General features: G+C 47.0%; 1 protein-coding gene across 2 annotated transcripts in view; it reads left to right on the forward strand.

Moving 5' to 3' along the window:
- STX18 (syntaxin 18) overlaps positions 1–20,921 on the forward strand; it is a 118,126-nt gene that overhangs the window by 57,404 nt on the left and 39,801 nt on the right. For both annotated transcript variants that reach the window (XM_040238347.1, XM_040238348.1), the window contains exon 2: positions 17,869–17,936. In XM_040238347.1, the coding sequence (XP_040094281.1) occupies positions 17,869–17,936 (68 nt within the window). The remainder of the gene's footprint in view (positions 1–17,868; positions 17,937–20,921) is intronic.

Below are 20,921 nucleotides of genomic sequence, written 5' to 3' on the forward strand. Positions count from 1 at the left end.
GCTCCACAATCACTGCAGGTGATGACTGCAGCCATGAAATTAAAAGACACTTGCTCCTTGGAAGAAAAGCTATGACCAACCTAGACAGCATGTTAAAAATCAGAGACATTACTCTGCCGACAAAGGTCTGTCTGATCAAAGCTATGGTTTTTCCAGTAGTCATGTATGGATGTGAGAGTTGGACCATAAAGAAAGCTGAGTGCCGAAGAATTGATGCTTTTGAACTGTGGTGTTGGAGAAGACTCTTGAGAGTCCCTTGGATAGCAAGGAGATCAAACCAGCCAATCTTAAAGGAAATCAACCCTGAATACTCATTGGAAGGACTGATGCTAAAGCTCCAATACTTTGGCCACCTGGTGCGAAGAATTGACTCATTGGAAAAGACCCTGATGCTGGGAAACATTGAAGGCAGGAGGAGAAGGGGACAACAGAGGATGAGATGGTTGGATGGCATCACCAACTCGATGGACATGAGTTTGAGCAACTCTGAGAGTTGGTGATGGACAGGGAAGCCTGGCATGCTGCAGTCCATGGGGTCGCAAAGAGTAGGACTTGACTGAACTGAACTGAACCCACTCCAGTATTCCTGGGCTTCCCTGGCAGCTCAGACAGTAAAGAATCCACCTGCAGTGTGGGAGACTGGGTTCAGTCCCTTGGTTGGGAAGATCCCCTGGAGGAGGGCATGGCAACCCACCCCATGGACAGAGGACCCTGGTGGGCTACAGTCCATGGTGTTGCAAAGAGTTGGAGACTACTTAGCAACTGAGCACCCACACATTGTTTATTACTTGTCAAGGTCAGAGAGGTGGTAGGTAAATTTTAAGTAGAGTACTGACTTCCCAGTTAGTGTTTGATAGGTGGATGGAAGGGAGGAGGAGGACCCTCCCTGACACTCAAGGACGGTGTGTCAAGACCTGGTCCAGAGATGTGCAGTTGGAGGCTCCCTCTTCAGCCATGGAGGTGAGCTCTGGGGCCACAGTTAATTTCTTTGACCAGAGAGCAGAGAGAAGATGCAGAGGAGAGTGGGTGGGATGATGGAGCTGCCCGAAACCTCAAGGCGCATATCACAGATACCGAACTGGCAGGAGTTAGCTCCGTGTGCTTGGCAGGGAAGAGACGATGATTTCACCGGTGCCTGTTGTCCGTTCTGCACGTGCAAGCCCCAGTGAGGGTGGGAGGGCATTGCTGCTCTCTCCTCTGTGGTTTCCTGGGGCCTTTTGCAGCAAGAAGAGTCCTGCCTGTGAGTCTAGCATCTAAGAAGAAGCATTTTTGCTCTCATTGTGGCTCTTAAAAACTCAAACCAGCCACATCCTCTGATGCACAGCTGAAGAGACAGCACGTGTTCCAGCTCTGGCGGAATGAGCAGTCTTGAACTCAGTGTGGGAGCCTACGTTGGGATCCAGGGTGGGCTTTGTAAATGCTGTGTAGATTGTGGGTGTGGGTGTGGGTGGGTGTGTATGAGGTTCACCCCGTGCTCAGAAGTTAGGCCGTCGTGAGGTGCACTCCACTTTGGAGGCACCCAAGTACCAAGGACAAGCAGCAGAGCGCTTGTCCACGGCCAGCCCTTTATAGGAGCCAGTTGTGCCTGAGGAAGGGCGGGACTTGTTTCCAAGCTGCTTTCGAGAAAGACCTTCCAGGTGCCCCACCGCCCTGGGGTTGAAGCTGCATCAGGGGGTCCCTGTCACTCCTCTCTCCACTCTCTGCTTCTGACCTCAGTACCCGTGGGGGCCTCCCGTTGCCACCATGGCAGTTTAAGTTGGGCTCCGCAGCCAGACCCTCTGGGTCCAGATCGTGATAAGTCATAGGCTCACTGTGGGGCCTTTGGCAGTGAAATAACCCCTCTGGGCCTCAGCTTCTTTTCATAGAGGGTAGTAACAGTACCTATGTCATATGGTCATCAGGAGAGTTAAATAAGTTCAGTTCAGTTGGTCAGTTGTGTCTGACTCTTTGCAGCCCCATGGACTGCAGCACGCCAGGCCTCCCTGTCCATCACCAGCTCCCGGAGCTTGTGCAAACTCATGTCCATTGAGTTGGTGATGCCATCCAACCACCTCATCTTCTGTCATCCCCTTCTCATCCTGCCTTCATTGTTAGATATACATAAAGCTCCTAGAACAGTGCCTGGCATGTAGTAAGTAAGCAGTCAATAAATATTACCTAGTGTTGCCACCACCTGCCCTCCACGTGTGCTGGATTTGTGTCAAATCCAGTTTCTTTTCTTTATCTGACTCCATAGCTCTCTGCTTTCCTTAGCACTACAATCTTGTGAATGACCTTAAAGGTCACAGCCCTTTAGCACAGCCCGGTTGCCTCCGTCTGCCTTTCCATCTGCTGCCCCAGGACAGCCCCCAATCCAGGCAGACCTGGCCTCATGGATAAGACCCAGACAGTGATGAAGGGGCACTCGACTCCCTGAGCACCTGAGCACCTGCTCTGTGCCAGATACAGTGTCAGACTGTCGATGTTTCACTGAAGGCTTGTAGTCACCTTCAGAGTTACTGTCTCAAGTTTACAAATCAGAGGTTAAAGCTCAGAGAAGTTAAATGAATTGCAGTAGTCAGGGATGGTGCCGGGATCTGAACACAGGTCTGTGTGACTCTGGAGTTCATGCTTTGCACTACCCCGGGGAGAGAGTGTGGAGAGAGACAAGATACGTGCCCTCTCCACACACACACTCTGCACACAGCCTCCAGACCAGCTGGGCTTGGGTTGGGGTCTGAAAAGAGTGCGAAGCCATGCCGGCCCCGGGTCAGAACTCCCCGTCTGTCCACCCACCTCCCCTCCCTTCTGCCTCATTACCTCTCTCCTTGATGTGCTTGCCCCGTACCTGCTCTTAATCTGTTCACTGAAAACAAATAAAAGGGAGGTTTCCAAGCCCACAGAAAAGAAAGTAGTGATAGTGAACCAGTACATTCCCGAAGCATGACCCCTACCCCCCCAGCCCCTCAGTCTTGTGCACTTTTGAATCAGTGCAGGTGAGGAGACCTGATTTCACAGGGTAGTTAGCAGATCTCACTGTGTTGCTTTTGTGGATGAACTTTTTTAAAATTTTTTAAATTTTTGTTGGAGTATAGTTGATTTACAATGTTGTGGTGTTGTTTATTTATTTACTTTTGGCTGTGCCACACAGCATGTGGGATCTTAGTTCCCTGAGCAGGGATCAGACCTACATCACCTGCAGTGGAAGCTCAGAGTCTTAACCGCTGAGCCACCAGGGAAGTTCCAAGGAAACATTTTTTTTTTAAATGGACTGATTATTTGGATTGCGAGGATGTCTGTGGCTCGTTAAGCTGGCTGTCCACTGGGAGGGGTCTGTAACTCTATGCTTCTTTTTCAGCCCAATATTCATTCTATTTTTTAAACTGATAATTTTTAGTTAACAGATGTCTTTAGTGGCAGAATGATCAGAATGGCAAATGGCAAGAGGCTAGGGGGGGAATATGAATATAGTGAAGACATAGGTCTTCATGAAAAAAATAATTGTAGTTGATGGTAAGTCAGTTTGACTCAGTGACTTGAAAGTGAACACCCTCTTGCTGCTGTGCCTTCCTCAGTTGCTCAGTCATGTCCAACTCTTTGTGACGCCATGGACTGTAGCCCGCCAGGCTCCTCTGTCCATGGGATTCTCTAGGCAAGAATACTGGAGTGGGTTGTCATACCTTCCTCCAACGGGTCTCGAACCCGTGTCTCTCATGTCTCCTGCATTGGCAGGTGGGTTCTTTACCACTGAGCCCCCCTGGGAAGCCTGAACACCCTCTTAGGTGGCATTACTAGAAGCCCAGAGGCTGAAAGAGTGTAGGTGAAAGTTCTGCCGGCTCTCCACCTCCTGTTGACACAGAGCATTGAGTCCATTCTCAGAACCACATTTGATTTTTTGAGGCCAATAAATTCCTGCATTCAGAAACTAATGTATGACCAGCAGCCACAAGTGCATTTCATGTAAAGAATTCCGGAAGGGATTGAAGACATGTAGCTTACAAAAGTGAGAAGACCCTCCTCACAGGGCCACACAATAGCTGCACTCAAGCAGAGTGAAAAAGAACTGTGTCCTATGAAGTGGAGTCCAGGGTCTGGAAGACGCAGGGGCTCCCTCCATGCACGTGGAGCAGGGTTCTACTCTGAGTGTCAGTGAGCAAACAGGAGGGTCAGATAGGCCGGGAGTGGACCCAGCTTTGGGAATGGAGGTTGTGCTCCAGCGAAGCGACCCCAGTGCAGTTTGGGGGAGCCAGAGAATGCGTTTGGTGGTGGTGGTGGTTGGTGGTTTAGTCACTAAGTCATGTACAACTCTTGCGATCCCATGGACAGAGGTGCCTGGCAGGCTACAGTCCATGGGATTCTCCAGGCAAGAGTACTGGCGTGGATTGCCATTTCCTTCTCCAGGGGATCTTCCCAATCCAGGAATCGAACCCAGGTCTCCTGCATTGTAGGCAGATTTTTTTACCAACTGAGCTACAAGGGAAGCCCTGAGGTTAAAGTCTGAGCATGAAGACCATGAGATGGAAAGAGAAAGCTGTGGCAGAAGGACTGAAGAGGAAAAGGTTGAGAACAGGATAGGTTTTTGCTCTTTCTTGAGGGTCCTAGACATGTTTTGTAATGGAATTGCATAGAGTGAGCTTCATGTGTTATTAAGCCCCATGGTGCTGCTCTGCTTTTGAAATTGTTGTGTTTGTTCATTATGTCATTAACGCTAAGAATTAAGATTTTAGTTTTTTATTTTCTGGATTTCCTAAAAGGAGACAGGGGCTTAATATTAGAAACCAGTACCTTTCAGGTTGTTTGAAGATTAGTTGCTAATATCAGAAATTAGACCGCTGAATTCACCTCTGCTGCTGCTGCTGCTGCTAAGTCGCTTCAGTCGTGTCCGACTCTGTGTGATTCCATAGACAGCAGCCCACCAGGCTTTCCCATCCCTGGGATTCTCCAGACAAGAACACTGGAGTGGATTCACCTCAGCTAGTGTTAATTGTCCCTGCCCCTCTGTGTGACCATCCCTGTCGTCTGCTCCTCAGGCCTCTCTCCTCTTTCATACACAAGATTTCTCTCTCTCTCTTAAAAAACATACTCTGAATTCTGGAAACTGCAAACCAGTAAGGTTGGTACTGGTTCTCAGAAAAATTCCAGAATGGGTTATTTAACTACTGATGAGTTTCCTTAGGGCTTAACCAGTGGGTGGCTCAGTGGTAAAGAATCTGCCGGTGATACAAGAGACTTGGGTTCGATCCCTGGATTGGGAAGATCCCCTGGAGTAGGAAATGGCAACCTTTTCCAGTGTTCTTGCCGGTATAGGCCCATGGACAGAGGAGCAGTGGGCTACAGTCTGTGGGTCGTAAAGAGTCAGACATGACCGAGCAGCTGCGCACACACGCGCACTTGACGGTTTCCTTAGGTCAAGAGCGGCTTTGTCTTTTTCTTTCTAATAAGGTTCCCAGAATTGGTGCTTTCCAGCTGTGGTGCTGGAGAAGACTCTTGAGAGTCCCTTGGACTGCAAGGAGATGCAACCAGTCAGTTCTAAAGGAGATCGGTCCTGGGTGTTCTTTGGAAGGAATGATGCAAAAGCTGAAGCTCCAGTACTTTGGCCACCTCATGCGAAGAGTTGACTCATTGGAAAAGACTCTGATGCTGGGAGGGACTGGGGGAAGGAGGAAAAGGGGACGACAGAGGATGAGATGGCTGGATGGCATCACCGACTTGATGGATATGAGTTTGAGCAAGCTCCGGGAGTTGGTGATGGACAGGGAGGCCTGGCGTCCTGCAGTCCATGGGGTCGCAAAGAGTCAGGACATGAGTGAGTGACTGAACTGAACTGGGCCCAGCACATTTGAGTGGAAGGTTGGTGGATGATAAAGATGTTCCAAGCAGAGAGAATAGTAGTGCCCAAGGCAGAAGTGGAAAGAGGAAGCTGGACTGGGAAAAGCTTCGAGGGTCTGGACTCCTGGGTGGACATGGGTAAACAGGAGGAGAAGCTGGTCCATGGGTGCCCATTCCTCTGGCAGCTGTTCAACCAGTGGAGTGGACAGGCCTGGCTGACCAGTTTCATTTGTAGAGTGAAAAAGAGAGTCAAAATGCTCTGGGGTTCTCTAACTTGGGAATCAGAAGAGAGAGGCTCTTTTTCTTTGCGGGGACAGGGACCCCTGTAAGTTCTCCCTGTAAGTCACACCTAGTAAGTCAGCATGGCAGGGAGAGGGGGGTTGAGCGGGAGTGGTTGGATGACTCAGGCTTTGGGACATGTGGCTTTTAAGACACCTGTGGGACACATAGTGGACAGTTGAATTCACCCTCAGGACACAGGAGTGAAGCAGGGGGCCAGTGGACAAGTTTTCTGCAGATGGTACATTAAGTTATGGGTAGAAGGAGTGGGTCAGGGCTGAGATTCCTTAAGTTTCAGAGGTTTGCAGAGATAGGAGGAGGCAAGGAAAGAAGGTGACGCAGAGTTGTCAGAGGTTTAGGAAGAGATCCTGGCAGGACCGTGCTTTCAGGAGGGGCTCGTGCGAGGACTGGGGAGCGGCTGCCCACGGCAGGCCCTGTGCCCGCTGAAGGGTGGCCTCCAGCAGTAGGAATTAGGGAGGGAGCGATGGGAGGAGACTCAGCTTACGACTAAACAATTGCTGAAAAGGAGACAAAGCGAGAAGGCACAGTTCATACGTGTAATCCCTTAACACCCTCCCTGCTGTGACCCCAAAGCCAAAGGAATGCCTGTGGCTGTGCCAGGCTCTTTTGTGGGTGACTGGTCACGGGGAGCTTCCCTAGCACAAGGACTCAGACAGCCCCCACTGTGACTTCAGTGGGGTCATCGCGCTCCAGAGCTGCGGCCCGTTCTGAACCTCCCGCCGTAATTGGTACTGAGGCCCTTTGCAATCATGACTGAGAGAGTGGATTCGGAATTTAGTTTAGCGGGCCTCCAAATCAGACTTGGGAACATGACCCCTGTGAAAAGTCATGTCAGCTTATCAGTGGTTGGCAAACATTTATACAACTGCGGTTGTTCCGACTGTGCCTTTGGCTGCCTACTTAAACTGAACAGTAAGCTGTGTCCACTGATTGAACTAAAAAAAAATAATGATTCTGTGTTACATGGACCTTTTTACAATATGCCAGAGGCCGTACTGGAGTCTCTTTAATCTTGAACAATGGCTGTTTCTTGCAGAGGCACATTATGCAAATGGGTACTCAGTGTTTCCTACTCAATCAGGTCTTTGTTGGACGTGTTGTGAGTGCCAGAAGAGAATTCCTATCATGGGGGTTGCGGGGGGCGGGGAGGGGTGTGCAAGTCCAACCGCTGCTGTGATCTGCTAAAGACACTGGTGACTGCTCCAAACTGCCCCTGCTGTGAACATGCAGTCGTCTTCCATTTTATACCAGTTTTTTGTTTTACAGTCTTACATTGCTCTGGGTAATTCACAAAGCACCCAGGTCTGTGCTCTGGGTGATACACGTAAGCAAAGCTGGGCCCTCACCACTGGGGGTGGCAGATGGCAGCCATGCCCGGGAGCTGCCTGTGTGTCCAACCTGCCGGGAACGCAGTGTTTTAAAACCTTAGTCTTGTCCAAGTGCACATGTCTATTTCAAAACAATGTCATTTCAGTTTCAGCCTGAGCAACACAATTAACCTTTAATAATCCTTTAATTCCAGATCAGAAGTACAGAACCAGAGAAAATTGTAAAGCCCTTGGGGGAAAAAAGACCAAACTGCTATTTTTGAGAGTTCCTAATATTTCTACTCCTGCAACACTTGTGTTGCCATCTAGTAGGTGATGCAAAATGTGTAGCCCACTTCCTGCATTAGGAGCACTAAATCGTCTTTTAAGAGCTTCTTTGGGCTAAGCTTATGCCTGAGCAGCTTGCGTCAGAGAGACATGAAAACATTTCAAAACAAGAGGCTGATATCACTGAAAGAGGGGTGCTTGCAAGGGGTTGTTAGCCTGGCCTGAAATGGCAGAGAAGACTTCTGGGAGGTGTACCCCGTGAGCAGAGTAGGAGTGAGTCAGGAAACCGGGATTGGGAGATCGGAGAGGGCTCTGAACCCCGAGAAGTCAGGAGGGACAGGGACACTGGTGGGCCCTCCATCAGTTCAGTTCAGTCACTCAGTTGTATCTGACTCTTTGCAACCCCATGGACTGCAGCACGCCAGGCTTCCCTGTCCATCACCAATTCCCGGAGCTTGCTCAAACTCAGGTCCATCAAGTCGGTGATGACCTGGGCTCACAGAACTGGACTTGGTCCTGTAGGGGTCTCAGGGGTCCGTATACACTCTTACTCAGGGAAGGATGTAGGAAGATTTACATTTTTGTTTAAAAATACTTTTCTGTCAGATACAAGATTTATACATACAAATTGTAGAAAGGTGTTAAGGTATCAAAAGGTCTTATGAATAGGAAAAAGCACAGTCTCTAAATCTTACCACCCAACCATCAATATTTTGATGAGCAGTCTTTTAGATGCCTCTCTTTGTATGGATACAGCTTTAGGTCTGCATTTTACATATTTTACATAAGTACATGCTGAGGGCAACCTTGGTTTTCCAACCCCATTCACCAGCATGCTTGTGGGCAACCATCCATGGGGTTGAGTCCCCGGAGCCGAGTCCATGTCAATAGAACACATTCACCCACAGGAGCCAGTCTCACGGCTGCACATATTGGGGTGTTTTTGTTTGGTTCAGTTCAGTTGCTCAGTCGTGTCCGACTCTTTGCAACCCCATGAATCGCAGCACGCCAGGCCTCCCTGTCCATCACCAACTCCCGGAGTTCTCTCAGACTCAACGTCCATTGAGTCAGTGATGCCATCCAGCCATCTCATCCTCTGTCGTCCCCTTCTCCTCCTGCCCCCAATCCCTACCAGCATCAGAGTCTTTTCCAATGAGGCAACTCTTCGTATGAGGTGGCCAAAGTACTGAAGTTTCAGCTTTAGCATCATTCCTTCCAAAGAACACCCAGGACTGATCTCCTTTAGAATGGACTGGTTGGATCTCCTTGCAGTCCAAGGGACTCTCAAGAGTCTTCTCCAACACCACAGTTCAAAAGCATCAAATCTTCGCCACTCAGCTTTCTTCCAGAAATGCTATGGACCTAACAGAAGCAAAAGATATTAAGAAGAGGTGGCAAGAATACACAGAAGAACTCTACAAAAAAGATCTTCACGACCAAGATAATCATGATGGTGTGATCACTCACCTAGAGTCAGACATCCTGGAATGTGAAGTCAAGTGGGCCTTAGAAAGCATCACTACGAACAAAGCTGGTGGAGGTGATGGCATTCCAGTTGAGCTATTTCAAATCCTGAAAGATGATGCTGTGAAAGTGCTGCACTCAATATGCCAGCAAATTTGGAAAACTCAGCAGTGGCCACAGGACTGGAAAAGGTCAGTTTTCATTCCAATCCCAAAGAAAGGCAATGCCTAAGAATGCTCAAACTACCGCACAATTGCATTCATCTCACTCACTACGAAAGTAATGCTCAAAATTCTCCAAGCCAGCCTTCAGCAATACATGAACTATGAACTTCCAGATGTTCAAGCTGGTTTTAGAAAAGGCAGAGGAACCAGAGATGAAATTGCCAACATCCGCTGGATCATCGAAAAAGCAAGAGAGTTCCAGAAAAACTTCTATTTCTGCATTATTGACTATGCCAAAGCCTTTGACTGTGTGGATCACAATAAACTGTGGAAAATTCTGAAAGAGATGGGAATAGCAGACCACCTGACCTGCCTCTTGAGAAACCTATATGCAGGTCAGGAAGCAACAGTTAGAACTAGATGTGGAACAACAGACTGGTTCCAAATAGGAAAAGGAGTACGTCAAGGCTGTATATTGTCACCCTGCTTATTTAACTTATATGCAGAGTACATCATGAGAAATGCTGGACTGGAAGAAGCACAAGCTGGAATCAAGATTGCCAGGAGAAATATCAAGAACCTCAGATATGCAGATGACACCACCCTTATGGCAGAAAGTGAAGAGGAACTTAAAAAGCCTCTTGATGAAAGTGAAAGAGGAGAGTGAAAAAGTTGGTTTAAAGCTCAACATTCAGAAAATGAAGATCATGGCATCTGGTCCCATCACTTCATGGCAAATAGATGGGGAAACAGTGGAAACAGTGGCAGACTTTGGTTTTTTGGGGCTCCAAAATCACTGCAGATGGTGATTGCAGCCATGAAATTAAAAGACACTTACTCCTTGGAAGAAAAGTTATGACCAACCTAGATAGCATGTTGAAAAGCAAAGACGTTACTTTGCCAACAAAGGTCCGTCTAGTCAAGGCTATGGTTTTTCCAGTGGTCATGTATGGATGTGAGAGTTGGACTATGAAGAAAGCTGAGTGCCGAAGAATTGATGCTTTTGAACTGTGGTGGTGGAGAAGACTCTTGAGAGTCCCTTGGACTGCAAGGAGATCCAACCAGTCCATCCTAAAGGAAATCAGTCCTGGGTGTTCATTGGAAGGACTGATGCTAAAGCTGAAACTCCAGTACTTTGGCCACCTCATGCGAAGAGTTGACTCTTTGGAAAAGACTCTGATGCTGGGAGGGATTGGGGGCAGGAGGAGAAGGGGACGACAGAGGATGAGATGGCTGGATGGCATCACAGACTCGATGGACGCTGAGTCTGAGTAAACTCTGGGAGTTGGTGATGGACAGGGAGGCCTGACTTGCTGCGATTCATGGGGTTGCAAAGAGTCGGACATGACTGAGCAACTGAACTGAACTGAACTGAACAGCTTTCTTCACAGTCCAACTCTCACATCCATACCTGAACACTGGAAAAACCATAGCCTTGACTAGACGGACCTTTGTTGGCAAAGTAATGTCTCTGCTTTTGAATATGCTATCTAGGTTGGTCATAACTTTTCTTCCAAGGAGTAAGCGTCTTTTAATTTCATGGCTGCAGTCACCATCTGCAGTGATCTTGGAGCCCCAAAAAATAAAGTCTGCCACTGTTTCCACTGTTTCCCCATCTATTTGCCATGAAGTGATGGGACCAGGTGCCATGATCTTCATTTTCTGAATGTTGAGCTGTAAGCCAACTTTTTCACTCTCCTCTTTCACTTTGATCAAAAGGCTTTTTTAGTTCCTCTTCACTTTCTGCCATAAGGGTGGTGTCATCTGCATATCTGAGGTTCTTGATATTTCTCCTGGCAATCTTGATTCCAGCTTGTGCTTCTTCCAGCCCAGTGTTTCTCAGGATGTACTCTGCATAGAAGTTAAATAAGCAAGGTGACAATATACAGCCTTGACGTACTCCTTTTCCTATTTGGAACCAGTCTGTTGTTCCATGTCCAGTTCTAACTGTTGCTTGGTCTCTCCTAGTAAAAGCTTTATGTGTGACATCAGGTAATGTGAGAATGTTTTTCCCTGTCAGATGCATTGGGACCACTGCTACTGTTATATAATCACTCTGTGTATATGGTAGGTATGCTGTGTGGGGAAGTCCAATGTCTTGATGACTTTTGAAATGAGCCTTATTAAAATGCAGTCACTTAAAAATGAACTTGGTTTATCTTCAGAGAAAGAAAAGGATGGGCCAGATGAATGCCTGTCATTTTAGAATGGAGTTTAAATAATTGCTTGGTTGAGTATCAGCTTTGTGGACAAGCCAGATCCCAGCTGGCCTTGGAGGATGGCTGTTGCCTCCGCACTGACCCATAGCTGTTGACATTGCATTTGACCTGAACAGGGCATCTCAGCATTGAGTACTTTTGATCTCAAAACGTTCTGTGTGCCCTGTGATGAAAGCGGCCCTCAGAGATGCCCTGCGCTTGGACGGGACGGTCGGGCTGTCTTCATGGGCAGACTTGTAGAGGCTGAAAGCACACAGATCCTTGGGTTGGGCATCACAGTCCCCTGTTTATTTTGAACCATTTATATGAAACGCGTCACTTCAGTGTCCTCTCATCTGTGGAGTGGGATTATAGCGAAACCTGTCCCACAAGGTTATCAGGAGGAGCGAACAAATGCGCTGATGGACGGACAGCGTTTCGGCTGGTGCCTGCCACACAGCATGCGCGTAATGAGAGTTCACTGTCAACTCGTGCTGCTGCTTCTGCTTTTAAAGAATCATGTTTATTGCCCTCCCTTTGTAGTAAAGCTCAGGGAGATTAAGCAACTTGCTCAAAATTTCAGTTGGCAAAGGTTGAGTTTAGGGATTTTATTAAAAACACCCGTTTTCCCCCAGCAAGTTTTGGAGCTACCTGAAAGAAATAAGCAATCAGAACGTGAAAAAGCCAAACTGAGAACCGGGCTGTAGCTTTGTGGCCAGATGCGGGTGGAGCTGGAGCAGACACTCTCTGCTGCCTGGCTGTGAGCGAGCAGAGCCTGCTCCCTGCCCTCTCCAGACCCTACCCCAGCCAGTCCTCTTTCCTCAGACATGTGAGGGAGGGGTTGAGAAACAGAAGAGGAAGTTCATCCAGCTGGGGTCCCTCGAAGCCTAAGGAGGCAGGCATCAGTGTCCCTTTCAGAGGAAGTAGCAGAGACTGAGCAGAGATGAGACCCAAGAAGCTCAGCCAACTCCCTGGATTTCTTACCCATTTCTCTGCTCTCTGCCCTGCTCCACCCAAACTCCACAGTCTTTTGCCAGGAGTCTGCTCCTCTGCTGATACCCTGCCCTGCACTATGGGTGGAGGTAGATGAACTCAGACAGGGGGAAGAGACCCAGCCCTGGAAGTTGCCTTCATTCCTTGTTTAAACCTTGTTTTGATGGCAGTTTGATGGTTGGTACTCAGGGTGAACAGTCACCATGGCACCACCAGTCTCTACGACCGTCATGGTTCCTGGCACACATCTGTGGGCCTTCCTCCCAGCATCCTGAGAGTACTTAGCAATTCCAAGCCTCCTGTGTTGACAACACTGGGAATAACAGCCGGGAGACTTCAGTGGGGAAAACAGTCACTTTGGATATATGCATGTTCCCACTTTGAGTGACTTAAAATGAGTGCTCTGTGTGGAAACATTCAAAAAAATCTCTCTTGTAGAGTTTTCTGTATCCACTGTAGTTGAAAACATTTTAAAAATCAGTGTCTATAAATAACTCTCACATGAAACCCAGTTTATATTTCTGTGAAAAAAAAAAGCCAAAATTAAATAAGTAGTAACAGTTTATTGACCTTTTGATGATATAAATAACTTAGCCTTTGAGTCATATAGACCTGTGATCCATGCCAGTCCTGCCCCTTATTAGCCTGTGAGCTCACGTGGGCCTCAGTTTCCATGTTTATAAAATAGAAATGGGGGCAACGTCTAATTCATCCGATTGGTTATAGGGGAGCCAATGCCAGCACGAAGCAAGCATTTCACTCGCTGCCTGGCGCACACACACAGCGGGTGCTCTGTAAGTGCCCATCACTGTGGGGTGACATCTGGTGTGCAGCGCACTGTTGACTACAGATGCATGAAGAAACAGCCTGATGTTGCTCGCTGGGTGTTTTTCTCAATTCCCAGGCATCCCCCTTCATGACTACTATGCTGAAAAACTGAACTTGCCACCTGCCAAAAATCTGTGCATAAATTTGGGGGTTAAGAACTCCAGTCTGATAGCTTAGAATACTGGGTTCCATCCAGGCTTCACCCCATGTGTCCCTGAGCAAATTACTTACCAGCTCTCTGACTCAGTTTCCTTATCTGTTAAAACAGGTGTGATGATGTTACTCATCTCGGGATTGCTGGGAGAGTTCCATGAGCTAACGCATGCAGAGATCTTGGAATAGAGCCTGGCACATAGTAAACTCTTAGTGAAGGTTTGGGGTTGGTAGGGTGTTTGTTTTTTTTTTTAAGTGGTATTGATCGTCTTAAGTGGAATTTTAAGCAAAAACTTGCTAAAGTCTATTTAGAAATAAACTAGCTAGAGATTTGAGGTGGGGTTGGGTTGCTTGTTCAAGTATGGGTTATTACTAGTTTGGCAGCAGAAAATCTGTACTTCAGAATCACCAAACATGTTAAAAGAGAGTGAAAAATGGGAGATTTTAAAAAATAATGTTTTGTTAGGAAAGCTATCAAGTATGTATTGAAGTAGACAGTATTTATAAGGAGTCCACCCCTCCCCACACTCAGCTGTCAACTCATGACTAATCCTCTTTCAGGTGTTACTCTCCATCCCATGTTATATCGAAGCAAATCCCAGGTATCATAAGAAATAGGGATCACATTTGTTATACTTTAAGTGAAACTTCTTATAATCAAGTTTTCTGAGGGGCTTCTTGTTCTTGGCACTCACCCCCACACACCATTCCACCCTGGTAGACTGAACCTAGCTAAAGATGCGGGAGGGGGAACTTAAAGAGGGGAGCTTCTGTGTCTAGACTGTGCAGTGGATTCCTTTGGACATTTAAACCTTTATTGAAAACATTATGACTCCTTTAAAAAAAAAAAAAAGGCTGTTTCAGATAAGGCTTTCTGCTGTGTCAGATACACTATGACTGAATGTTTGTGTCATCCCAGAATTGAAGCCCTGATAGCCAATGGGATGGTATTTGGAGGTGAGGCCTTCGGGGCCTAATTAGATCATGGGGGTGGGGCCCCCTTGAATGGGATCGGTGTCCTTAGAGGAGGAGATTCGAGACCACCATGTGAGGACTCGTCAAGAAGGCAGCTGTCTAAAATTAGGGTGAGAGCCCTCCCCAGGCCCCAGATATGCTGCCACATTGGCCAGGACTTGCCCGCCTCCAGAACCGAGAAAAATAAGCTTTGGTTTGTAAGCTACCCAACCTGTGGTGTTTTGTTATAGCAGCCCAAACTGAGACACAGTATGTTAGTTTCTTGTTGCTGCTGTAACAAGTTACCATCAATTTAGTGGCTTAAAATGACAAAAATGTATTGTGTTCTTGTTCTGTGGGTCTGAAGTCCACAATGGGACTCCCTAGGTTGAGATCAAAGTGTGGGCAGGGTTCTGTTCTCTTCTGGAGCCGCTAGGGGAGGATCCACTAAATTGCCTTTTCCAGCATGCAGACGTGGCGTTCATCCCTGGGCTCCCTTCCTCTGTCTTGAAAGCCAGCAGTGTTGGATCGAGTCCTCACGTTGCATCATTCTGACTCTCTCTTCTGCCTTGTTATTCTCCATTCATGGACCCTGTGGTTATATAGGGCCTACCTCCCCAGATACTCCAACGTAAATCCAGAGTAATCTCCCTATTTTAAGCTCAGCTGATGAGCATCTTACTACCTTCTGCCACATTGATTCCCCTTTGCCATGTAGCATAATAAATTCACAGGTTCCGGGGATAAGACTTGGACATCTTTGGGAGGAGGGTGTATAGCATTCCCTTGCCTACCACAGTAGGTATAATCCTTAGGATATTATTCAGTGCATGTGTGCTTAATCACTTAGTCATGCCCAGCTCTTTGTGATGCCATGAGACTAGAGCCCATCCTCTGTCCATAGCCTTTTTCAGGCAAGAATACTGCGGTGGGTTGCCATTTCTTGCTCCAGGGGATCTTCCAGACCCAGGGATCCAACCTGCATCTCTTGTGTCTCCTGCATTGGCAGGTGGGTTCTTTACCACTGAGCCACATGGGAAGCCCGCATTATTCAGTTCCCACTATCTATTCAACAGGCAGTGAAAGTTTTTGTGCCTGACAGGCTCTGGGGAAAGGGGAGGACCCTTTACCCTCTAGGAGCTTGTGGCGCTCTGGTGAAGGGAGGCTAGTCGGTAAGGAGTCATTGTCTTTGTGGTCGGTGGGGAGCGTGGCAGGACTGAGGCCCCTCAGGACTTCTGGAGCTGCACTGTGAAGGGCCGCGAGTGCTGCGCTTGGGGCTTGGGCTTGATCCCACTGATTAGGCGCAGAGATGACAATTAGCTGCCCTTGGGCCAGTCGTCTGGGAGAGATGCTTCCTTTGACTACAGGGTGTTCCATAACCAGAATTCACGCCTCTGGAGTGCCCTGTCCCCCCAACTCGCGTTGCCTTACTCTCAGTGCTTGCCTGGCCCCTTGCAGGCAGGGGTTGGGGAAGGGAATGGGAACCATTGTTTTTTGTTGTTTTCATTCAGTTGCTCAGTCGTGTCCAAGTCTTTGTGACCCTGTGGACTGCAGCACAGGCTTCCCTGTCCTTCAGTATCTCCCAGAGTTTGCTCAAACTCCTGTCCATTGAGTCAGTGATGCCATCCAACCATTTCATCCTCTGTCGCCCCCTTCTCCTCCTGCCCTTAAATCTTTCCTAGCATCAAGGACCCTGACCCTGATGCTGGGAACCACTGAAGCATATTAAACAGAAGAGTTAATTTGATTATATCTCATATGTGGTATAGTAAGCACCTAGTTTGCAGATCTAAATTTTTTTTCCCCAACAGTCTTAAAAGTCAGATTTTAAAATGCAGTGTAAGTGGAAAATTGGAATAAGAGGATGAAGCAGGCAGCTGTGGTTTAGTGGAAGACAGGCCAAATGAACTCAAGAGTCCTGAGCTTGCCTCCAACCCCCACCAGACACTAACTGTGTAACTGTGGGCGAGTCACGTAGCCTCTGCAAGCTTCACATTCCCAGCCTGCTTGTGAGCACAGTGACGTCAGGTCGTGTGTGTGTGTGTGTAGGTTCCTTATGAAGAAGGAGGTTGTGTGTGTGTGTGTGTGTGTGTAGGTTCCTTATGGAGCCAGGGCTGCCAAACAGTCTCAGTAATCTTTGTAATTTGGTAAATAAATGAATATGTGGCCACAGTTCATTTTTTTCTTTAATTCATGCTCTTAAGATGCCTGAGGGTGCTTTTCTGAACCGTATTTTTTCTTAGTCTAGACCCTGGGAAATGTAACTGAACCCCGACTGACCTATCCCCAGACAATTGCTGAATGTTTCTTTAGTGGTAAATACTGTTTTTGTATTTAGACGTTTACTCGGTCTGCAAGTACTGACTGACCCCACGCCGGGCTCCATGTTGTGTGTAGGGCTGTGGGAGAAGCTCCTCACATGGTTCCTAACCCCTGAGAGAGGCGTGTGCGCAAAAGTGAAGCCAGTGGACGTGGCTGTGTGTAGCTGAGTGCCCAGTGGGTGGGATGCAGACATGCTTTTAAGTTCAGAGCGGAGCGAAAATTGGCCTGAGTTGGCCTTGACAGAAAAACTTTCATGCAAAAGATGAAAGTTCAGCAGATCCTTTGAGACTGGGGCTGCGTGTGTTTGGAATAAATACAAAGGGCATTAGGAGGAAGCAAGCCTGAGCCGTGGTCACAGGAGCGCGAGGGCCCCCAGCTTAGCTAATCATTCTCTATGTTCCCAGGCTTCTTCCTACCTCTTGTTGTTTTGTTTCTTAATCCCTCCTTCCACACACAGCACCTGACACATGGTAGGGGCTTTCGCACAAGAAATGAGCCATCAGGAGTTCAGTCCCCTGTACTTTTGTGTCCTCTCTTGTTCATCCACAGAAGTGGAGAAGATGGAGATGTGCTGTGTAGGGATATATCACTGCTCCCGAATCTTCTGTTTAATTCTGCTGCTCTGCATGGACCCTGTTTATAAACTTTATAGCTCCAGCCTTAGAATCCATCCCCTAGAACACTTGGTAAAAGGAATGTTTGTCTATAAAATTTTAGGTAGAAAATGCTTAAGGAAGGGAACTGGCCTTTATTAAGCACATGCTGTGCAGTTATGCATATGTCTAGTAACTGCACAGAATCTCGAAGTTCCTTCGCGTCATCTCTTCACTGCTGTTCGTTCTTTCTTTCTTCCTGTAATTGGTGCGATCTGTGATTTAAGCAGGAGACCTAGGCCCAGGAATGTGGGCGACTTTGACAAGTCAGTGATTATACAGGAGTCTAAAATCAGAAGTGTCCAGTTTGGAGCTTCAGAATCTTTTGAAGATTTGAAGAGAGAGCATTCCACTCTCTCTCTACTAATTTAAAATTTGTTGCATATGAGTGTAACATATTTATCCATATAAACCATTTGCTTTCTTTTCATGACAGATTTCACACATTGGCAAGCTGAGAGATTTTCTTCTGGAACACAGAAAAGATTATATTAATGCTTATAGGTAAGTGTCTGTTTTTTTAATCATGATTTTGGTGACTGTTCTTTGCCATACCTATATTCCTCGTAAGGTTTTTGTCCTCACTTTATACTAACTCCGGGTTGTAATGGGGAAGATCCGTTTGACAGTGAAAGAAAATCTGCAGAGCAGAATGGGGCTCCCCCAGCCAGGGTAAGTGCAGCCATATCCCACATCCTTAAGGTCACCACAGCCCCACAGCAGTGTCCCCTGAGGTGCACACGTGTTTGCAGCTCTGTACGTGCCATATATGTTGTGAAGCATGCACAGAGGATGGGGCAGTGTCTCACTGAATGCATTACTGCTGAGCAAATGAAGACATCATGCCAGTCACATAAAAATGCCATTTGGAGAGATGAGAACTCTTGCCTCCCTGAGGGTTTTTGTTAGGTTGATTTTTAAAAAGAAAAGCATTTTGATTGCGACCTCCAAAAGGACTTCTAGAGTGGACTCCGGCTCTCAGTCGACTCAGGACTATACTGCAGTGCAAATGTCATGCCTCCTGCTCTTCCTTGACCTCTGTTTGCAGCCGGCTTTAGTGTGGCATATCTCCCATAGGATTCAGCTTCAACTGTAGTGCCCAAGCAGTGGAAAAGTTGAACTAGACATAGGAAACGACATCATTAGAAGCATCTGTTTAGGATTTCATCATTATAGAATAAGGGGTTTTGCCCTTTGGAAGCCTTCCTATCACAGAGTTAGAAAATGTGGAATAAATCTTCTGAATTTATAAAAGGACTTTAACCAATATATGCAAAAATGGAAATATTTCATATCAGTTTTTTAACAGAGAAAATAATTATGCCCCAGGTGGGTTTTAAATAATCTCTACCACTTTGTCTACTTTATGCTTTTAAGTGTATTTCATTTACATAATTTTGGAATATAGTGAAATTATTATTCTAGTGCTTCATACCAAGTAAACCTTATTTTAAAGTTCTCAGTTAAAATAGTTGGTCAACACTAGATGGCAGTATAAATTTTATTTCTAAAGGTATGTATGTACATCAGATGCTAATTTTATAGTCTGTACAGATGGAAGTGACTGTTGTTTTGGAAAACTTAACAAAACTGGTGTAAGCCTATCATTTTCCACCTCCTTAGTACTTGACATCTTAGGTTACATAAGTGGTCATGGAGATCTCTCATGGAAATCCATTATTAACTTCCCTTTGCCTTCAAAAGGCAAACAGCTAAAGTGAATGCTTTAAACGTTGGTTTAGTTCAAGCTACTCTGTCTCCTTATTAGCCATGCGAACCTGAGAAATTCACTTAACTTGTAGAAGGCAATGTCTTCCTCTAAACCAGGGGTCAACAAACCATAGCCTATAAGCCAAGTCCAGCTCACTGCCTGTTTTTGTACAGCCTGTGAGCTGAGAATAGTTCTTACATTTTTTAATGGCTGTGGGGAGAGTAATAATAATCATAATGAAGTGAAGTGAAGTGAAGTCGCTCAGTCGTGTCCGACTCTTGTGTCCCCATGGACGGTAGCCTATCAGGCTCCTCCTTCCATGGGATTTTCCAGGTAAGAGTGCTGGAGTGGATTGCCATTTCCTTCTCCAGGGTATCTTCCTGACCCAGGAATGGAACCCGGGTCTCCCACATTGCAGGCAGACGCTTTACCATCTGAGCCAATAATCATATTTTACCTCATAAGAAAATTAAATGAAGTTACATTTTTGGTGTCATAAATAAAGTTTATTGGAACACCAGCATGCCCATTCATTTGCATGTTATGTATGGATGGCTGCTTTTACACCTCAGCAGCAGAGCTGAGCAACTGTGCCCAGGCTGTATGGCCCTCAGAGTCTAATATTTACACTCTGGCCCTTTTCAGAAAACCTTTGAGGAGTCCTGCTCTAAATAACGAGAGTGATGCTCACCTGCCTGTTAGATTCAGACAAGACGGTGCAGCTGAAATGCTGTGCAGAAAAGAAAAAAAGCAGTGGATTTATAAAAAGATTATTGTATAAGGCAGCTATTCTGTAACTTTGCAGTAGTTTTAAACTTCTCCTCGAACAGCACAGATCCTCTCCACAACACTGCCTGTCAGTGTTCCCAGAGCAGCACGGCGTGGACTTACTCCAAGTCCTCATGTTTCTCAGGACAGCGGGTAGCTGGCCTCGGCTTCCCCATTTCCCAGCCACTGTGGCAGCACACGCTGGGAGGGAGCGCGAGGTCCCCAGGGCCCATTCCACTCTTGTCTTCGCAGTGGTTATGTGGCTACAGCGTCAGCACAGCTAGTGCTCCTGAGGCTTCCTGAATCTTGACGCACCATCACCCCACTGAGTCCTCCTCCCAGTTGCACTTCATCAGTAGCCAGAGGACTCCGAGTTTCGCTCTTGCCCCTGTTTTGGCTCCTCTGAAAGAGCAGGGCTTTCGGGGCCAGTCACACCTGAGTTCTAGTCCCAGCTCCACCAAGTATTAGTCATGTAAGTATACACAACTCACTTCAGATATTTGTGCTTTAGTTTTCATTTGTTTTTAAATAAAGTATGGATAATGTGGATAAGGGGCTTCCTAGGTGGCTCAGTGGGTAAAGAATCCTCCTGCCAGTGCAGGAGGCACAGGAGATGCAGGTTTGATCCCTGGGTCAGGAAGATCTGGAGGAGGAAATGGCAACCCAGTCCAGTATTCTTGCCTGGAGAATCCCATGGACAGAGGAGCCTGGCGGGCTACAGTCAATAGATCGAAATGAGTCGGACATGTCTGAGCACACTCACACGCAGTGTTCTTACGAGGACTGAATGAGATGTGTGTGAGAGTTCCTGTCACACGTAAGTCCCTTGGTGAATGGTTATTGAATTGGAACCCCATTTAACCTGTGGTGCAGGTGAGTCAGTGGCCATTTGATAAAGCACCTCTCAGGGCTTCTGGTGGCTCAGTGGTAAAGAATCCACCTGCCAATGCAGGAGACACGGATTCGATCCCTGATCCGAAAAGATTCCACGTGATGTGGAGCAACTAAGC

This window comes from Oryx dammah, unplaced genomic scaffold (genome assembly GCF_014754425.2).
Source record: "Oryx dammah isolate SB20612 unplaced genomic scaffold, SCBI_Odam_1.1 HiC_scaffold_3, whole genome shotgun sequence".
Taxonomy (NCBI): Eukaryota; Metazoa; Chordata; class Mammalia; order Artiodactyla; family Bovidae; genus Oryx; species Oryx dammah.